At 52.3% G+C, this 17,044-nt stretch overlaps 1 protein-coding gene across 3 annotated transcripts in view; it reads right to left on the bottom strand.

The window, feature by feature from the left end:
• Nucleotides 1-17,044, bottom strand: part of MYO18B (myosin XVIIIB) — a 286,207-nt gene that overhangs the window by 242,922 nt on the left and 26,241 nt on the right. For all 3 annotated transcript variants that reach the window (XM_074390993.1, XM_074390995.1, XM_074390994.1), the window contains exons 7-11: nt 15,996-16,172; nt 10,785-10,983; nt 8,243-8,385; nt 6,968-7,068; nt 3,139-3,202 (exon numbers count right to left, since the gene is read on the bottom strand). In XM_074390993.1, coding sequence (XP_074247094.1) covers nt 3,139-3,202; nt 6,968-7,068; nt 8,243-8,385; nt 10,785-10,983; nt 15,996-16,172 — 684 coding nt within the window. The remainder of the gene's footprint in view (nt 1-3,138; nt 3,203-6,967; nt 7,069-8,242; nt 8,386-10,784; nt 10,984-15,995; nt 16,173-17,044) is intronic.

Below are 17,044 nucleotides of genomic sequence, written 5' to 3'. Positions count from 1 at the left end.
CATTGTTTAATGTTTATCTGAAATTCAGATTTAACTGGGTGTCCTGTATGATTTGCTCAGTCTGACAGCCCTGGGGGTTTAGCAACTCCCGTTCTTGGGGGGCATGTCCTGCTCACCAGATTTCCTTAAGGAGGCTGTCCGTGGCCTGCCCAACCCCAGTAACTAGCCCAGGCTTGTATCAAAGACCAATGAATGTTCAAACTTAATTTTTCTTCTGAAAGAACAGAGGAAACATTCTCTTGATACCAGCCAGTTAACAGAGAAAGAACAAAGAAACACCCTACCAGTTCCCACAAATCAATTGGTCTAAAAAAAACGCCCCACAGAAATACAGGGGAAAAAAGCAAACCACTTCAAATGCTCCTTTGACAGGAATTCACGCTGTGACCAATGGCTTTAAGCAGACGCCTGACAAACAGGTCAGGCTGGGGACAGCTCAGAGGGGCTCAGCTGGGGCCTTTTCCCTTCTCAAAAACAACAGGAAAACAAACAATTCTTTTGCTGATTCCAATGGATACATTTAGCCAAAGCTCATTAAATGAATTTTAAAAATCAGTACTGAGATAATTCCTCATCTCTTGCCTTCAAGGTCAAGGCCTGGGCTCCTAATGACCCCAAATCATGGGGAAAAGGGTATCAAAAAAGAACACGCTGCTGAGTAAAGAGGATGCCCCCCCCCCAATATTTGCTTTAGCAAGAATGCCAGCCTCACTGCACCTGTCTAATTTCACGTTCATTCCAGCTTGTTTCCTGTATGAGTTTTGAGAATGAAAGAAATTTCATGCTCATTCTCATGGCCAGCTCTTGGTCACCTCTTCCAGGCAGACTCTCTGATATGGCCCCAACTCTCCGGGCTTGCCCATGCAATATTTGGGACATACATATACGGTGACAAGCAGATTATCAAAGACGGGGCAGACCCATCGCCTTACCCAGGGCAGAAACAGACTCTACAATTGTGGTTCTCAAAGCAGGGTTCCTGGACCGGCAGCTTCAGCATTGCCTGGGAGCTTGTGAGAAATGCACATTCTCAGGCCTCACCTAGAGCTACTCAATTACATACTCTGCGGATAATACTCAGCAACATCTAAGAGAGTGTGTGTGTGTGTGTGTGTGTGTGTGTGTGTGTGTGTGCATGCGCTTAAAAGCTTTCATTTTTGTTGTTGTTGCTGTTTCGACACAGAGTGTTTCTGTCTCCCAGGCTGGAGTGAGTGGCGCGATCTCCGCTCACTGTAACCTCCGCCTCCCGGGTTCAAGCAATTCTGCTGCCTCAGCCTCCTGATAGCTGGAACTACAGGCGTATGCCAGCACTCCCGGCTAATTTTTCGTACTTTTAATAGACGGGGTTTCGCCATGTTGGCCAGGCTGGTCTCGAACTCCTCACCTCAGGTAATCTGCCAGCCTCAGCCTCCCAAAGTGCTGGGATTACGGGCATGAGCCACGGTGCCCAGCTGAATTTCTTTTCTTTTTCTTTTTTTCTTTTTTTTTTTTTTTTTTAAGGAGTAGAGAGTTTAATAGGCAAGAAAGATGGGAGAAGGCGGAATTGCTATAATGACCGAGGACGTTGAGCATATTTTCATGTGCTTAGTTGTGATCCATTTACAGTTTTTTTTGTATGTTCCATCTTTCGGCCATCTTTTTTGTTGTTTCTTGTTATGAGTTTTGAGGATTACTTTTATATTCTAGCTAAAAATCCTTTATCAGTAAGTGATTTGCAAATATTTTCTCCCATTCTGTGCTTCGCTTTTTCATAACAATAGTGGCTTTCAAAGAGCAGATGCTGTTCCTTTTGATAAAGTTAATTTGTTCTCTTATGGACTAGGATTTTGGTGTCTCATTTAAGAAATCTTTGCCTGAATCAGGGTTACAGAGATTTTTCTTACCTTTCTTCTAGCAATTTTGTGGTTTGAAGTTTTACAATTAGATCTGTGATTCAATTTTGTTAATTTTAGTATGTCGTGTGAAATTTTTTTGTGTGTGTGTGGCACCAGGATATCCAATTATTCAAGCACTATTTGTTTCCCAGGCATATATGTTTGAAAAGAGGCTTTGGAGTAGAAATTATCTACTTCCCTCTATCTGGTGAACTCCTATTCATCCTACAAAACCCAGGCCGAATGTTCCCTTGGCTAAGAAGTCTTCCCTGGCAAAGGCCAAATCACTCTATCAGCTACCCTGTGGTGCCCGCAGCATTTTGTGCAACCTCTGACATATTCTTATTTCACGTGATTGCATTAATTTCTAAGTCTGTGTTTCTGCTAAAATGAAAATTCATGGAGGAAGACCACACACCTAGCACTCAACACAGGCCCAACACAGGTGGTGGTGAAGGTATTTGGGAGAGAGGAAAGAAAACAATAAAATAACTGAAAAATAAAATATCAAACCAGTGAATCATCCGCTTCTTTAAGCAATGAAATGCCGAACTCTCAGCCCCACTCACAGACTACATTCGTTAGAAAACCATCGCTGAGCCGGGCACAGTGGCTCACTCCTGTGACCCCAGCACTTTGGGAGGCCGAGGCGGGTGGAAATCACGAGGTCAGGAGATCGAGAGCATCCTGGCCAACATGGTGAAACCCCATCTCTACTAAAAATACAAAAAAAAAAGCAGCCGGGCATGGTGGTGTGCGCCTGTAGTCCCAGCTTCTCCGGAGGCTGAGGCAGGAGACTTGCTTGAACCCAGGAGGTGGAGGTTGCGGTGAAGAAAACCACCGCTGGGCGCATCTACCCAGGTTAACCACCAGCGGCGTTTACAAAGAGCACACTTCAGGCCAAGCCCTGTTCTAACACGTTATGCACCATTTCATTTCACCCCCACAACAACCCTATGAGGCAGATACTGCTACTATCATTATTTTACTGAAGAACAGACGGACATCAAGGGAGGTCAAGGTCAGGGCTGGGGCTACCTACCTAGACATGTCCTGCCTCTGGTTTCTGTCTTTGTCTACGTCTCCTCTCCCCAGTAAGCTCAGACCCTACAAAGGCAGCCCCCGACTCTCCCACGTGACCAACCCTTGCCGGCTATGAACCCCGGTCTCAAAGGAGACAAGTTGCAGGGGGGCTCCGCATCACCCTCCCATCTGGCCCCAGGGACACAGCCCCACATCCCACCCCAAAGGACTTCCTCCTTACCTTGGACCACACGCCCATGCCAAAGGAGCTGCTGTCTGCCACGTGGTGCAGGTTCAGCTCCGTCCTGGAAGCACAGAAGGAACCAGGAGTCAGGGTGCACTGTCCACACCGGGCTTGGCAGGGCAGGTGGGCATCAGTGTGAGGCTCTACGCCACTGCCCATGCACCCCAGTGGCTGTCCCTGGCCTTGGCCCTGCTAACTCCGCCCTGCGACATCTTCGATCTCCCAAATATTCCTCCCTCATAGCCCTCACTTGGCGCTTCCCAAAAGCCAGGAAATCCCAGAAGAAAGAGTCGTAGAGGAAAATCAAGAGGGCAGGGACTGACCCCAGAACTTCTCATCAGCTGGGCGCGCTCACTCAAGGGTAACATATGAAACGGTCAACGCGAATGAGTCCTTGCTGCACGCTGCGTTCTAAGATGACTCAAGACAGCCGCACTCCATGGGTACAAACGGGATTTCCATTTTGCAGTGGACAGAACAGAAGCCCTGAGGGTGAGTACTGCCCCAGATGTCACAGCTAGCCAGCACGCAGCCAGGAGCCGAACTGCGGTCCATGGACCCCTGCAGCCCTCCCTCCGCGCCAGCCTGCCACGGGCGCCTCTACCGGCCTCAATCTGCACTTTATGAACCAACGCGATGTTTAAGGCTCCTTCTGGTGTTCAAACCGCAGGTTCCTTGAGAATGAGACCTGCAGATGGACTTTTGCAGGCTTGAGGAATGCACGCCAAAGTGGGGGTGGGCATGGCGACGCCCCTTGTCCCCTCAAATCACACTCTCTACTCACAAAAGCATTGTAGAGCCCAGCCTAGGGTCCCCAGTCCCCATGCGGGTTTAAATTGGTTCCTGGAAAGTCGGGCCGACTCATCAGTCTCCGGCCAGCTTGTCTGGTTCTGGGGTCTTCAGTGTCCTCTCCCTGGATTCTCTATAGACCCCACACCCCTCTCTGCCTCGTGACTTTGAAAGACTCTCACCAGAGAGGCTTCAAGTTCAACCCCCGTGCTGCCATACAGCGGACAAGGTAATTCTCTTCTCTGCAACTCACTTTTCCTTATCTGTAAAATGGGCCCCCTACGCCACTTGCCTCGCAGGATTAAATGAGATATTGTACATAACCTCACACTGCCGGGCTGGCATGGAGTAAGTGGCTCTGTGTTTTCCTCATACTCTCTTCCGGTCACTGGAAATTCAATCTGACAAGTAATTAAGAAGCATCTACCCGGTGCTAAGGCCAAGCCCTGTGCTAGGTACTGGGAAGGCAGAAAGAAGGATGACAGGGCCCCTGATGCAAAGATCTCCCAGTCCACCTGGTGAGGAAGGGAGACCTGCACACCCAGCATGGCAGGTGCTGGAGCCAGAAGCACACACCAGATACCAAAATGGTATAAAGGAGAAACTGAGGAGTAAGAGTAGGGCAGTGTTCCTCTAAGGAAGGGATTTCGAGTAGGGTTTTGAAGGATGAATAGGAGTTTGCCAAATGAGTGCACGGGAGAAAGAACATTTGCACAGTGGGAACCAATTTTCGACCTTCAGAAGGCTCCATGGGGGTGAGGGACCAGGTTGGCAGCAGCAGAGGTAGAGAAAGGGAGGTAACCGGGGGGTCACCAAGGAGCCTTCAGAATGACTATGACTCGCTGAGGGGTCTGAGTTGCTCCAAGCCCTCTACTCTCTTGGGGTCCCTGAAACTCATCTGGACGATCCCCTCCTCTCGGAGGCAGCTTCGGCCCGGCTTCGAAGGCTGCCAGACTCAGTAAGGACGCCACCAGCACGGAGGGCCCCTGGCCTGGGCCCCGCTGGAGTGGAGGCCGCACCCTCGGCCATCTGCAGTGGCGCTCACCCTTCCTGGGCCCACCCCAGGAGAAGCCCCTGAATCCCCCCACCCCAGCAGGGAATGCTTCTATCCCCAGAGCCACGCCCCACCCATGGGATACAGATGACAGAGCCCCAGTGTGGGGCTCCAGAACCGGAACAGGGGTGACGTGTGTGTCCCTCAGTGTTCTGAGAGGTGAGAAAATGGAGGCCCCCAGATGGAAGGGCGTGGGGCTGAAAGTGGGGCTCAAACACCTACGTTCAGGCTGCACCCACATCACACCTTCACTACGCACCGCACATGGCGCCTGCTGCCTCCACATCTATCTCATTTAAATGCCTCCAGGGTTGGCGCTCGTAGGAACCCATTTTACAGAAGGAGAAACCAAGGGTCAGAGAAGCCCCCGTGGGGCAAAGCCACGTGGATCCGATCCACGTCCTTCTGAACCCAAAGTCATTTCTTTGGATGACCTCGTCAGGGCCTGTGGGGGGTCTCAAGGCAGACCAACTCCTCTCAAATCTCCAACAAACACAAAGCATTCGCTAGGTCCCGGCACTATTTTAAGGACTATCTACTGTTCCTTTTGTTTTTTTTTGTTTTGTTTTGTTTTGTTTTGTTTGAGACGGAGTTTCGCTCTTGTTACCCAGGCTGGAGTGCAATGGCGCGATCTCGGCTCACCGCAACCTCCGCCTCCTGGGTTCAGGCGATTCTCCTGCCTCAGCCTCCTGAGTAGCTGGGATTACAGGCACGCGCCACCATGCCCAGCTAACTTTTTGTATTTTTAGTAGAGACGGGGTTTCACCATGTTGACCAGGATGGTCTCGATCTCTTGACCTCGTGATCCACCCGCCTCGGCCTCCCAAAGTGCTGGGATTCCAGGTGTAAACCACTGCGCCCGGCCCCTTACTGTACCTTTTTTAACCCTCACCACACAGAACACTGTGATATAGTCACAGCTATTTTGTAGATAAGAAAAGTCAGGCTCAGAGAGAGGAAGCCGCGAGCTCAAGGTCACACAGCCAATGAGTGGAGAAGCCAGCGTGCAAATTCACACAGCCTTGTCCTGGAGTTTCCGGTCCTTGTCACTCTGCTATACCACCCTACTCCAAGTCCTTCTACAGAGTCTCAAGACCTTCTAGAAGCTTCCCTGCTGCTCAGTTACTATCACTCTGAAAACCGGGAGTTCCCGGGACGCCCGGGACAGGTTGAGGCTGCCCTTCAGATGCAGAGGGAAGGCTGGGGAACAAACAAGGTGGGGGTTAGAACAGAGCGACCACAATGACCACCCCTCACGTGGGAAAACCTAGTTCTTCCTCTCCCTGGAGCTTCACGAGGACCATGCATCCATCCAACAGAGGGGGAAACCAAGGCTCTGGGAGAGGAAGCCACGTGAGCTCCGTGCCTAAGGATGCCCTGTAGATCTGGGGAAGGGCAGAGATGGCTTTTTGGGCCACCTCCTCCGGGAAGCCCTCCAAGATGAGGCTTGCATGCCTACCCAGCTCACGGCTCCACTCAGCTCCAGGTCTGTCCTGAGGCACCTCATGTAGGCACACCCTACCATACACCCAAAGCTCCCACGAAAGATTAGAAACTTCTGGAAGACATGGGGGGTCTGCTGTCCCTCTCCCTCTTCCCACACCGCGGTCAGGGCCAGTGTTGACATACCCCTGTCACAGCAGACAGCCTCCACTCCCAGCATTTATAAAGAGCTGAATGTATGTTATCTCACTTAATCCTATATGTATCATCTCACTTAATCCCATAAGATCTAGGCAAGGTGTTGTTTCCACATTACAAAGGAAGAAACTGAGGCTCAGAGTGGATGACATGTGACATGTGAACAAGGTAATCCTGCGTGTGAGCTGTGCGTACCCAGGCAGCTGGAATCGGAGGCCATGTTCCTATTCCCTGGGTCCCGCGACCTCTCAGTGCTGGGCAGAAGCTAAGGCTGGACCCTCAAAGAACAGGTGCCCTTTGTGACAGTGCCCTCGGCTGTCTCTACCTGCCACAAGTGCTCACCTGAGATCCAGGTCCAATCCAGCCAGCATCTGGGAGAAAACCTGGAAGTTACTTTCCCCTTCCGGCTGCCGGGCCCCGCGGCTCTTCTCCAAAAGCATTGTCTGCAGGGAGACAGGACGAGCACCCCGTCAGCACTTTGGGAACATCTGCTCGTGCCTGGCGCCCAGCCACCCAGAAGCCCCGTCAGGGTGCCCCACTCTGATCCACTCTTTGAGGCAACCTCTCAGGTCCAGCTTTTGCTGGCAACCTCCAAGTCAAAACCTCCCAACCCTCCGTCTCACTGATTCAGAGTCCACCTAGGAAACCAGCTAACGCAATAGATTCATTCCAATTAAGGCCTCAGAGGTACTAACAATCAAACGAGGCCACCCTCCAGCATATTCCTTTTTTAATAGAAGCCTTTAATACCTTAACCCGAATCGTGATTAAGGGGAGGATTTCAGGGCCAGGGCAGAAAAGGGACTTTTTTGGGACGGAGGGGTTTTCCTTGAGTCTGGATATTACGCCAGCTCCGTGTGCAAACAACCCTTCTAATAATCTAATCCTACTTTATGTTCAAACAGAATGTTTGAGGGAGACGGGGAGGGGTGCCGATGATTTTGGAGATGAGCAGGAACAGACCACGTGTTCGTCACACCCGGACTGCTGCGGAAGGCTGGCGAGTGTCTGTTTCATTTCAACTTGCGCTTTTAAGACCCGGCTAATGAGAGGCTGAATTCTGTATCAGCTCATGAATATTTCATCCCCCGCGAGAGTCCGAAGCACAGTCAGGCTGGCTTGCTCCAGACGGGAATGTTCCAGGTCACTGAGTGAGGTGGGAAGCCACTGGCCCCAGCTAGGGGATCCATGGCCATTTCATTATTTGTTTTCATTATTATGACTTTTTTTTTTTTTTTTTTTTTTTGAGATGGAGTTTTGCTCTTGTTGCCCAGGCTGGAGTGCAATGGCGCAATCTCGGCTCACCGCAACCTCCACCCTCCTGGGTTCAAGTGATTCTTCTGCCTCAGCCTCCTGGGACCTGCTACCATGCCCAGCTAATTTTTGCATTTTAGTAGAGAGAGGGTTTTACCATGTTGCTCAGGCTGGTCTCGATCCCCTGACCTCAGGTGATCCACCCACCTCGGCCTCCTAAAGTGCTGGAATCACAGGTGTGAGCCACCACCGTGACTATTTCAGACACATCCCAGAGTCGCAGCGGGCGGCGTGGGCTCTGCTGTGCGAGGCTAGAGACACAGCGGCCAAGGGCTCCCCTGCTCGTCCACCCAGAGGCCTCACCTGGAGCTGAGCAGCCGTGATGCGGCCTGTGGCGTTGAAGTCCAGTGACATCACCATGGCGAACCGGGTGGCGCTGCGGCTGTGGGCCACGGACACCGAGCCGAAGGCCCGGAGGAGGGTGAAGGTGGCTCGGACCTTCTCCACTGTTGGGGGCACGGGGCCAAGCGTCACTGATGCTGCCACTCCCACCTCGCACGGGCCCACCTTTTCCAGGGCACCTGCCTCAGCACCCTGCGGGCTTCCTGTGCGTGTCCCGCCCTCCCCTGCCCGCCCGACCCAACCCTAAACCACGTGCATTTCGCCGAGCGCCGCCTGCTGCGCTGGCCCCGTACTGCCAGCCCTGGCGTACGGGAGGCAGGATTCCATCTAGAAGGGGCCAGGGCCAGGCGCAATCTGGGAAACAGAGGCTGCCCTGGGGCTTCCCAGACCTACTAGAACCTAGAAAGAGGTGAGGATGATAACATTCTGGGGCCTGCCCCACAGCTTAGAAACAGGCTTGCAAAGCCCTCGAATCTCCCCGTTACTCTTCATTGCGTGCCTACGATGCAGCAAGCCCTGTGCTGAGCACCTGGAGACAGTCTGACCTGACTTCCACCCTCAGACACGTACAACTCACAGCACCACTACATTCGGAGAGAGCTGTGCCTCTTCTCCAGCTTCTAGCATGAGCCAGATGTAGGGTAGGTGGTCAGCAAAGCATGGCAATAAGCCTGGTGGAGAAGCAGTGTAGCCCAGCGATTAAGAGAGATTGAGGTCTGCCCTTTGCTGGTTACCTGATTTGCGGAAAATTAATTAACTAGCTAATTAATTAATTAATTAAATTTAGTCCTCGTGTGGCTGTCATGAGGACCAAAGGTTTTCTGTTGTTGTTGTTGTTGTTGTTGTTGTTGTTGTTGTTTTTATTGAATTTTAGGTTTGGGGGTACATGTGAAGAACATGCAAGATTGTTGCATAGGTACACACATGGCAGCGTGATTTGCTGCCTTCCTCCCCATCACCTATATCTGGCATTTCTCCCCATGCTATCTCTCCCCACCTCCCCACCCCCCCATCCCTCCCCCATTTCCCCCCAACAGACCCCAGTGTGTGATGCTCCCCTCCCTGTGTCCATGTGTTCTCATTGTTCAACACCTGCCTGTGAGTGAGAACATGCAGTGTTTGATTTTCCGCTCTTGTGTCAGTTTGCTGAGAATGATAGTTTCCAGGTTCATCCATGTCGCTACGAAGGACACGAACTCATCGTTTTTGATGGCTGCATAATATTCCATGGTGTCTATGTGCCACATTTTCCCTGTCCAGTCTATCATCGATGGGCATTTGGGTTGGTTCCAGGTCTTTGCTCTTGTAAACAGTGCTGCAATGAACATTCGTGTGCATGTGTCCTTGTAGTAGAACGATTTATAATCCTTTGGATGTATACCCAGTAATAGGATTGCTGGGTCACATGGAATTTCTATTTCTAGGTCCTTAAGGAATCGCCACACTGTCTTCCACAGTGGTTGAACTAATTTACACTCCCACCAACAGTGTAAAAGTGTTCCTATTTCTCCACATCCTCTCCAGCATCCGTTGTCTCCAGATTTTTTAATGATCGCCATTCGAACTGGCGTGAGATGGTAACTCAATATGGTTTTGATTGGCATTTCTCTGATGACCAGTGATGAGGAGCATTTTTTTATATGTTTGTTGGCCTCCTGTATGTCTTCTTTTGTAAAGTGTCTGTTCATATCCTTCACTCACTTTTGAATGGGCTTGTTGTTGTTTTTTGAGATGGAGCTTCTCTCGTGTTGCCCAGGCTGGAGTGCAATGGCACAATCTCTGCTCACCGCAACCTTTGCCTCCCAGGATCAAGTGATTCTCCTGCCTCTGCCTCCCAAGTAACAGGGATTACAGGCATGTGCCACCACACCCAGCTAATTTTGTATTTTTAGTAGAGACGAGATTTCTCCATGTTGGTCAGGCTGGTCTCGAACCGCCAACCTCAGGTGACCCGCCCTCCTCTACGCTCCCTGGGCTTCTTCCCTAGCCTGCTCTGCCAGCACTTTTTGAAGAACATTCAAGGTTTGAACGTACATACGCTTCAGTTTCCTCTCTGGCTATTAGTTTCTCATGAATGTAGACTCTGCCCTCCTATCTCCACTGGTCGAGTCAGCTGTTCAGCTCAATAGGTTGTGCACTGCCCAAAAACGTCACATCCCGGGGGCGCATCATTCACATCCCACTACCCTAGACTTGTGTACTGATATTAGGATGGTTTCCCAGCATATGGCAGTCAAGTATCCGCTTCTAACAACATCAACGTATGACGATTGTTCTGCAAATGGCCGCCAATGTCTTGAGGAAGGCGTGCCTCCTTCTAATTTCAACAAATGCGTCTCAGTGACCCAGGGATAGCCCTACTCAACAGCAAGCCGGGGGTGTGCACGTATCTGGTGCTCAGTGAAGCCCAGCTGAATGAATATAAGAAAGAGTAGCTCAGCGTCCCCTTCCAACCCTCTCCATCCTGGCCCCAACTCTCCATGCCGCCTAGAGGCCGCCGTACCTGAGACCCTGCCATCCAGGCTGCCTGCCATCCCCACCAGGTGCTCCAGGACCTGCTCACAGCAGGAGGTCTTCCCAGCGCCACTCCGGCCCAGTGCCACGATGCTCTGGTCTCTCCAATGATTCAGCAGCGCCCAGTATGCCCGCTGGGCCATGGAGCCAATGTGAGCGGGCAGGCCATCCCGGCGGTTCCTGGGCACCTGTGGGAAGACCACAGGTATCATCAGCCTTCGCACCCAGCCAGTGCCTAGGGAGCATCCTGAGCCAGTGCCCCCCCAACCCCAGGTTTATCCAGAACTGTGTCCCTGCCTCCCTTCCTACTCTGTGGGAAGAGCCCCACCTGTGTGTCTAGTCCCGCCCCGGGCTCACTGTGTGTCCTTGGACCGCCCATGCCTGTTTTCTGAGCCCAGGTCACCTCTTCAGTTAGTCAGAGGCTTAAATGTCAGCTGCATTCGCCCACGGGATTCATCTCACTGGTTACTCAAAGCGTCGAATAGTATCTGCTTGAAACGAGGCAGCTGGATAAATGGCATAATGATCCGTTGCGATTAGTGATGTCTGCCACGGACACAGGGAATAGCACGTGGAGGGGTCAGTGGTATGTGTGCTACATATTTGCCGTAAGAGATTTAGGTGACACCTGAAACCCCATCTCCTTCACCCATTCATTCGTACCTCAAATAGTCCACTGAGGGTCTGCTATGTCGAAGGCACGCGGGCACAGCGTGACACAAAATGGATAAACGCAATTCCAGCCAATCACAAACAGATACCGTTACACGCCTGTGACAATGGCTGAAAAAAACACTTGCCAGTCACTACCAAGTTTCAGTGACGATGAGGAGCTACTGGAATTCTTATACAATGCTGATGGGAATGGTGAATGATACCGTCACTGTGGAAAACAGCCTGACAATTCCTTCTACAGTGAGATACACACGTATCACATAAACCCACACCCCTCTCCACGTACTGACTTAAAAGAAATCAATGTAATCCCAGCACTTTGGGAGGCCGAGGCGGGTGGATCACGAGGTCAAGAAATCGAGACCATCCTGGTCAACATGTTGAAACCCCATCTCTACTAAAAATACCAAAAATCAGCTGGGCCTGGTGGCGCGTGCCTGTAATCCCAGCTACTCAGGAGGCTGAGGCAGGAGAATTGCCTGAACCCAGGAGGCAGAGGTTGCGGTGAGCCGAGATCGCGCCATTGCACTCCAGCCTGGGTAACAAGAGCAAAACTCCGTCTAAAAAAAAAAAAAAAAAGACATCGAAATGTATGTTCATAAAAATTCCCTCTGCGTCATTGGTTATATCGACTGTCTATTCAAAATCACCAAACCCTAGAAAAATGCAAAGATGCTTTAGCTGGTGAACTAGGAGAATCACCCATCCTGGTTTTAGCGACGAAAGTCTCATGTCCCAGAAAATGTTTTAGTCCCCAGAAAACCAGGACAACTGGTCACCCTATGAACAAATACGCATGCTAGTGCCTCTATGAAACAAAATAAAGGAAGAAACTGTGGATGAATGAAACCATGAAACCTCACGGAGAAATCTCCAATGTATTGCGTTGCCTGGAAGAAGCCAGTTTGAAAGGTTACATACTGCACAATGCCATTCATAGGATTTTTTGGGGGGAGGGGGGAAGGTAAAACTATAGGAACAAATAAAAATAGATCAGCTGCTACCAGGGGTGGCGCTTGGGGCTGAGCTGACCACAGAGGGGCCCAGAGAACTTTTGGGGGTGATGGGAACTGTCGTGTAATTGATTGCAGAAACAGTTTCGCAACTACACACCTTTGTCCAAAACGCACAGAACTGTACACTAAAAAGGTGACTTGAACTGTAATGTAAATTACACCTCAATAAGCCTGATTTTTTTTCTGAAGTCCCTGCTTGGTGGAGCTTGCCTTCTGCTGGGAACAGAGAGATGATCAACAAAAGAAAGAATTCCATTGTAGTGAACGGGAGGCATTTGTAGTGAACGGGAGGCATTTGAAAGCCGCACGCCTGAATGAGATCACCGAGGAAGAGTGTGGGGATGGGGCAGTCTGACGGGGAGAGGTCAGGGAGAGCACAGGGAAGACTGGCCCAGAGGCCAGTGGGCTGGAAGCAAAACCAGGAACGCGGAGTCCTGGAGCAGAGGAAGGGTGTGTTTCCAGGAAGAGGGAGAGAAATGCTGCTGAGCTCATGAGTTCAGTAAGAGGAGACCAAGGACCAGGCGCGGTGGCTCAAGCCTGTAATCCCAGCACTTTGGGAGGCCGAGGCGGGTGGATCACGAGGTCGACAGATCGAGACCATCCTGGTCAACATGGTGGAACTCAGTCTCTACTAAAAATACAAAAAATTAGCTGGGCATGGTGGCACGTGCCTGTAATCCCAGCTACTCAGGAGGCTGAGGCAGAAGAATTGCCTGAACCCGGGAGGCGGAGGTTGCGGTGAGCCGAGATCGCGCCATTGCACTCCAGCCTGGGTAACAAGAGCGAAACTCTGTCTCAAAAAAAAAAAAAAAAAAAAAGAGGAGACCAGACACTTGGCATTGGACTTGGCAGCGGGAAGAGGGCACGAGGCTACGTGAGGTCAGTGGGAGGGCACCAGGAGGAACAGAGGGGTGGGCCGTGCTGCAGGAGGGTATCCAAAACCCAGGACGCTGAGGGTCCCCGCTAGGTCCGGCAAGGCCCCATCTGCCCTCCCTAGCGCAGACCCTTGGCCAAGCGAAGGGCACAAACCCCATGCGATGGCCCTCCCCTCAGCCTGGATGTCCAGCTTGGGGCAGGGGGTGTCCCCAGTCCACTGCTGGCCTTTCCCACTCCAAGCCCCTGAGGAACAGTCATGAGTCCCTCTCCTGGTGGCAGATGTAGGGCTCAGCAGGACCCTAATGCAGGCAAAGGGGGGACATGGCCCCACACTGCCTGGACACAGCCTTAGGGCTTAAGGCAGGCAGAGGGTCCTGGGGTCTGAGCCCTAGAGCCATCCCCCAGCCTGGAGAAACTGAAGTTCAAGGGTATGGGCAGTCCTGTCCATCAGCCCACTCAGGCCCACTGCCTGGAGGGAGAAGGAAGAATTCTGCACGTCCAGGTTCCTGAAGGCACTCATGGGTGCGTGCGTGCACACATGCCTTTGCATCTGCGTGTGTGTGCCCTTGCATGCATGCACACACGTGTGCCTGAAGGCACAGTCACACCACAATTGCTGAGGGCTCTGTACGCAGAGATGGTGCCCAGTTCTACCCACCGGGACACGCCCATGCTCAAACTCACGCTCTTATTCACCGAGACCTGCACGCCCCCAGGCACACGCCCAGACCCCAGCCGCCTGGTGGGGGCTAGCCCCGCAGTGAGAGAGCCCCCCCCCGCCAGTGCCGCCCGGTCCCCACCAGCCCATCCTCCGGGTGGTCTCGGCCTCACCGCAGACCTGTGCTGCCACCTGGTGGCCACGTGGGGAATCAGAGGTTGATCCGGCCTAAGGACAGGCGGTGGTGGGGGGTTTGAGTGTGGGAGGCTGGAAGGGTCGAGGGAAGGGTGGGGACCAGTCAGCGCTGGACCCCATCCCAGGGCGAGGAAGGCAGGTAGGGGGATCTACCTTCAGGGTGTGTAGCAATGTCTGCACGTTTTAGCGCTTTTGCCTAAGTTCTGACGCCTCAGTCCGGGATGGTGAGTGACGGGCCTATAAAAACGTTTCTTCCAGCGATTTCCAGGGAGCCAGAGGAGTCGCTAGGCCATCTGGACAGCTCAGAGGCCTTGGGCTGCAGTAACACAAGCCTAGGCACTCCACAAGGAGGGGAGAGGGCACGTGCCAACCTTTGGCCCACCCAGAGCTTCTGCGGTCCTCCCAGGCCCTTGAGCACGGACAGCTGTGCGGGAGAGGCCCGGGGAGTGAGGGACGGGGTGGCGTGGGGCACTCTGGAGGAGAACAATCTTGGAGAGAGGGGGAACAGGACCACTGTCTCCCCTTATAGCCCCTTTAATGGATTTAGCATTGTTCAGGGACCAGGGATGGGTTTGTCCCACGGGGCTCCAGAGGGCAAGAGTGGGTTCTCATCCCCGACAGGCAGAGCAGACCATGGAAACCGGAAGGGGCATCATGATCTTTCCTAGACACCCGGTGTCCTAGGGCTTGGGACTTCCCAATGAGTTCCCCGAAGAGCGCCCAGGTGAGACGTCTGACCTCCGGCCGGCCTCCCTGCCTCCACCAGGCCTCTTCCCATCCTTTTACGACCTAAGACACACACGTCACTGCTCTGCTAACAACCCCAGTAGGGACTCTCTCGAAGCCGACTCTGCCTCGGGAGGCTGCCCGGTTCATTAAAAAAAGAAAGAAAAATCCCCAGCAGCTGCCATCCCTTTCAGAGAAAAAAAAAAAAAAAAGCCAGACTCATCATCCTGAGAAGCCACGCAGCTCTGTTCCGGCTTCTTCCAACCTCTCCCACCTCATTTGTTGATGGCCTGTCTTTTCTCCCTAGAACAGCAGCCCCACGAGGGCAGGCTTGCTCGCCCCGGCATCTTTCCTGCTGTCTGGGCTGGGCCCTGCAGGAGACCCTCTATCGCTGTGGACTGAATGAACGGAGGGGCTGCGCTCCAGGGACGCCGCTGTGTCCACACGGTGGCGCTGAAAGATTGCCTTTGCTCTTGCACACGTGCGAGGGACAAAAAACTCCAGCACCATTGAGGCTCCGGCTTCCCCGTTGATGTGGGTGCTCGGGACTCCCGGGGGTCCAGCACGGGGTGGAGAGCACGCAGGAGCGCGGGGCCCTGGGTGTTCTCCCGGCTCCCCTGCTTGCCCGTCCTGAGAGCTTTAGCCTGCGCCTGGCCCGGCCGGCTCTTTCCCATCTGTAAAATGGGCTAGTAACAGCACCTGCGTTTTCAGCTGCATCTGTGAGAATGAGCCGAGTTAATACGCGAAGGTGCATGAAGTAGGGTCTGGTGGTATTCATACTCATTCAGTATTTTCTTTCGTTATTCTTGTCATATTTAATGCTGCGGTTTCTGTCCTAATGACGATTGATCTCCGCCCCTCCTGCCAACCCCAGGGAACGGGGGACTCTCACGGTCCACACCGCAGGATACCCACAGTGCCACGAGAAGGGTGCTGCTTGCAGAGAGGTGGACTGGGGGCTCTACCAGTTCTGCTGCCACCTCAGATGCAGAGGGATCCCCCAGCCCCTCCTGCCCTCAGCCCCCCAACCCTGCGGCCCATGGTCCCACCTCACCTTCCCTGCGGAGGGCACCGAGGGCCCCCGGGGCTGGAGGACGATCAGATCAGGCCCCGTGCACGTGTGCGGCAGCTGAGCCCTGTGGCGCTGCAGAAGCGTGTTCAGGACACTGGATTCGTTGACACTGATGAGAGAGGCAAGGTCCTCGGCCCGGTCCAGCTCAGGGGGGTTGGCCTGCGAAATCATCACAGAGCGTCTCCTCAGGTCTCCTGGGCCCCTAACACACACACAAGCACACACTCTCAGACACACACATACACACACACACACTCAAACATATACATTCACATACACATGCACACATACACATTCAGACATATACTCACACCCACACACACTCATACACCACACACATACATATACACACATTCACACACATACACTCACACACATACACACACACTCACATACACACACATACACACACATTCACACACATACACATGCACATATTCAGACACATCCAACCATACACCCGCACATGCATACACACTGATATACCACACATACACATACACATACACACAAACCCATAAACATACACACACACATACACACGGACACATATACACACACACACACACACACTGACACAACCACACACTCTCACACTTATACATTCACATACACATGCACACATACACATTCACACATATACTCACACCCACACACATACACATACCACACACACATACATATACACACATTCACACACATACACTCACATACACACACATACACACACATTCACACACATACACATGCACATATTCAGACACATCCAACCGTACACCCGCACACGCATACACACTGATACACCACACATACACGTACACACGTGTACATACACACATACCCATAAACACACACACATACACACGGACACATATACACACATACACATACTGACACAACCACACACACACTTATACATTCACATACACATGCACACATACACATTCAGACATATACTCACACCCACACACACTCATACACACACCACACACACATACACACACATTGACACACACACATTCACACACATA

This window comes from Saimiri boliviensis, chromosome 21, assembly GCF_048565385.1.
Source record: "Saimiri boliviensis isolate mSaiBol1 chromosome 21, mSaiBol1.pri, whole genome shotgun sequence".
NCBI classification, from domain to species: Eukaryota; Metazoa; Chordata; class Mammalia; order Primates; family Cebidae; genus Saimiri; species Saimiri boliviensis.
The sequence above is the reverse complement of the archived record's forward strand: the minus strand, read 5'-3'. Positions and strand labels throughout refer to the sequence as shown.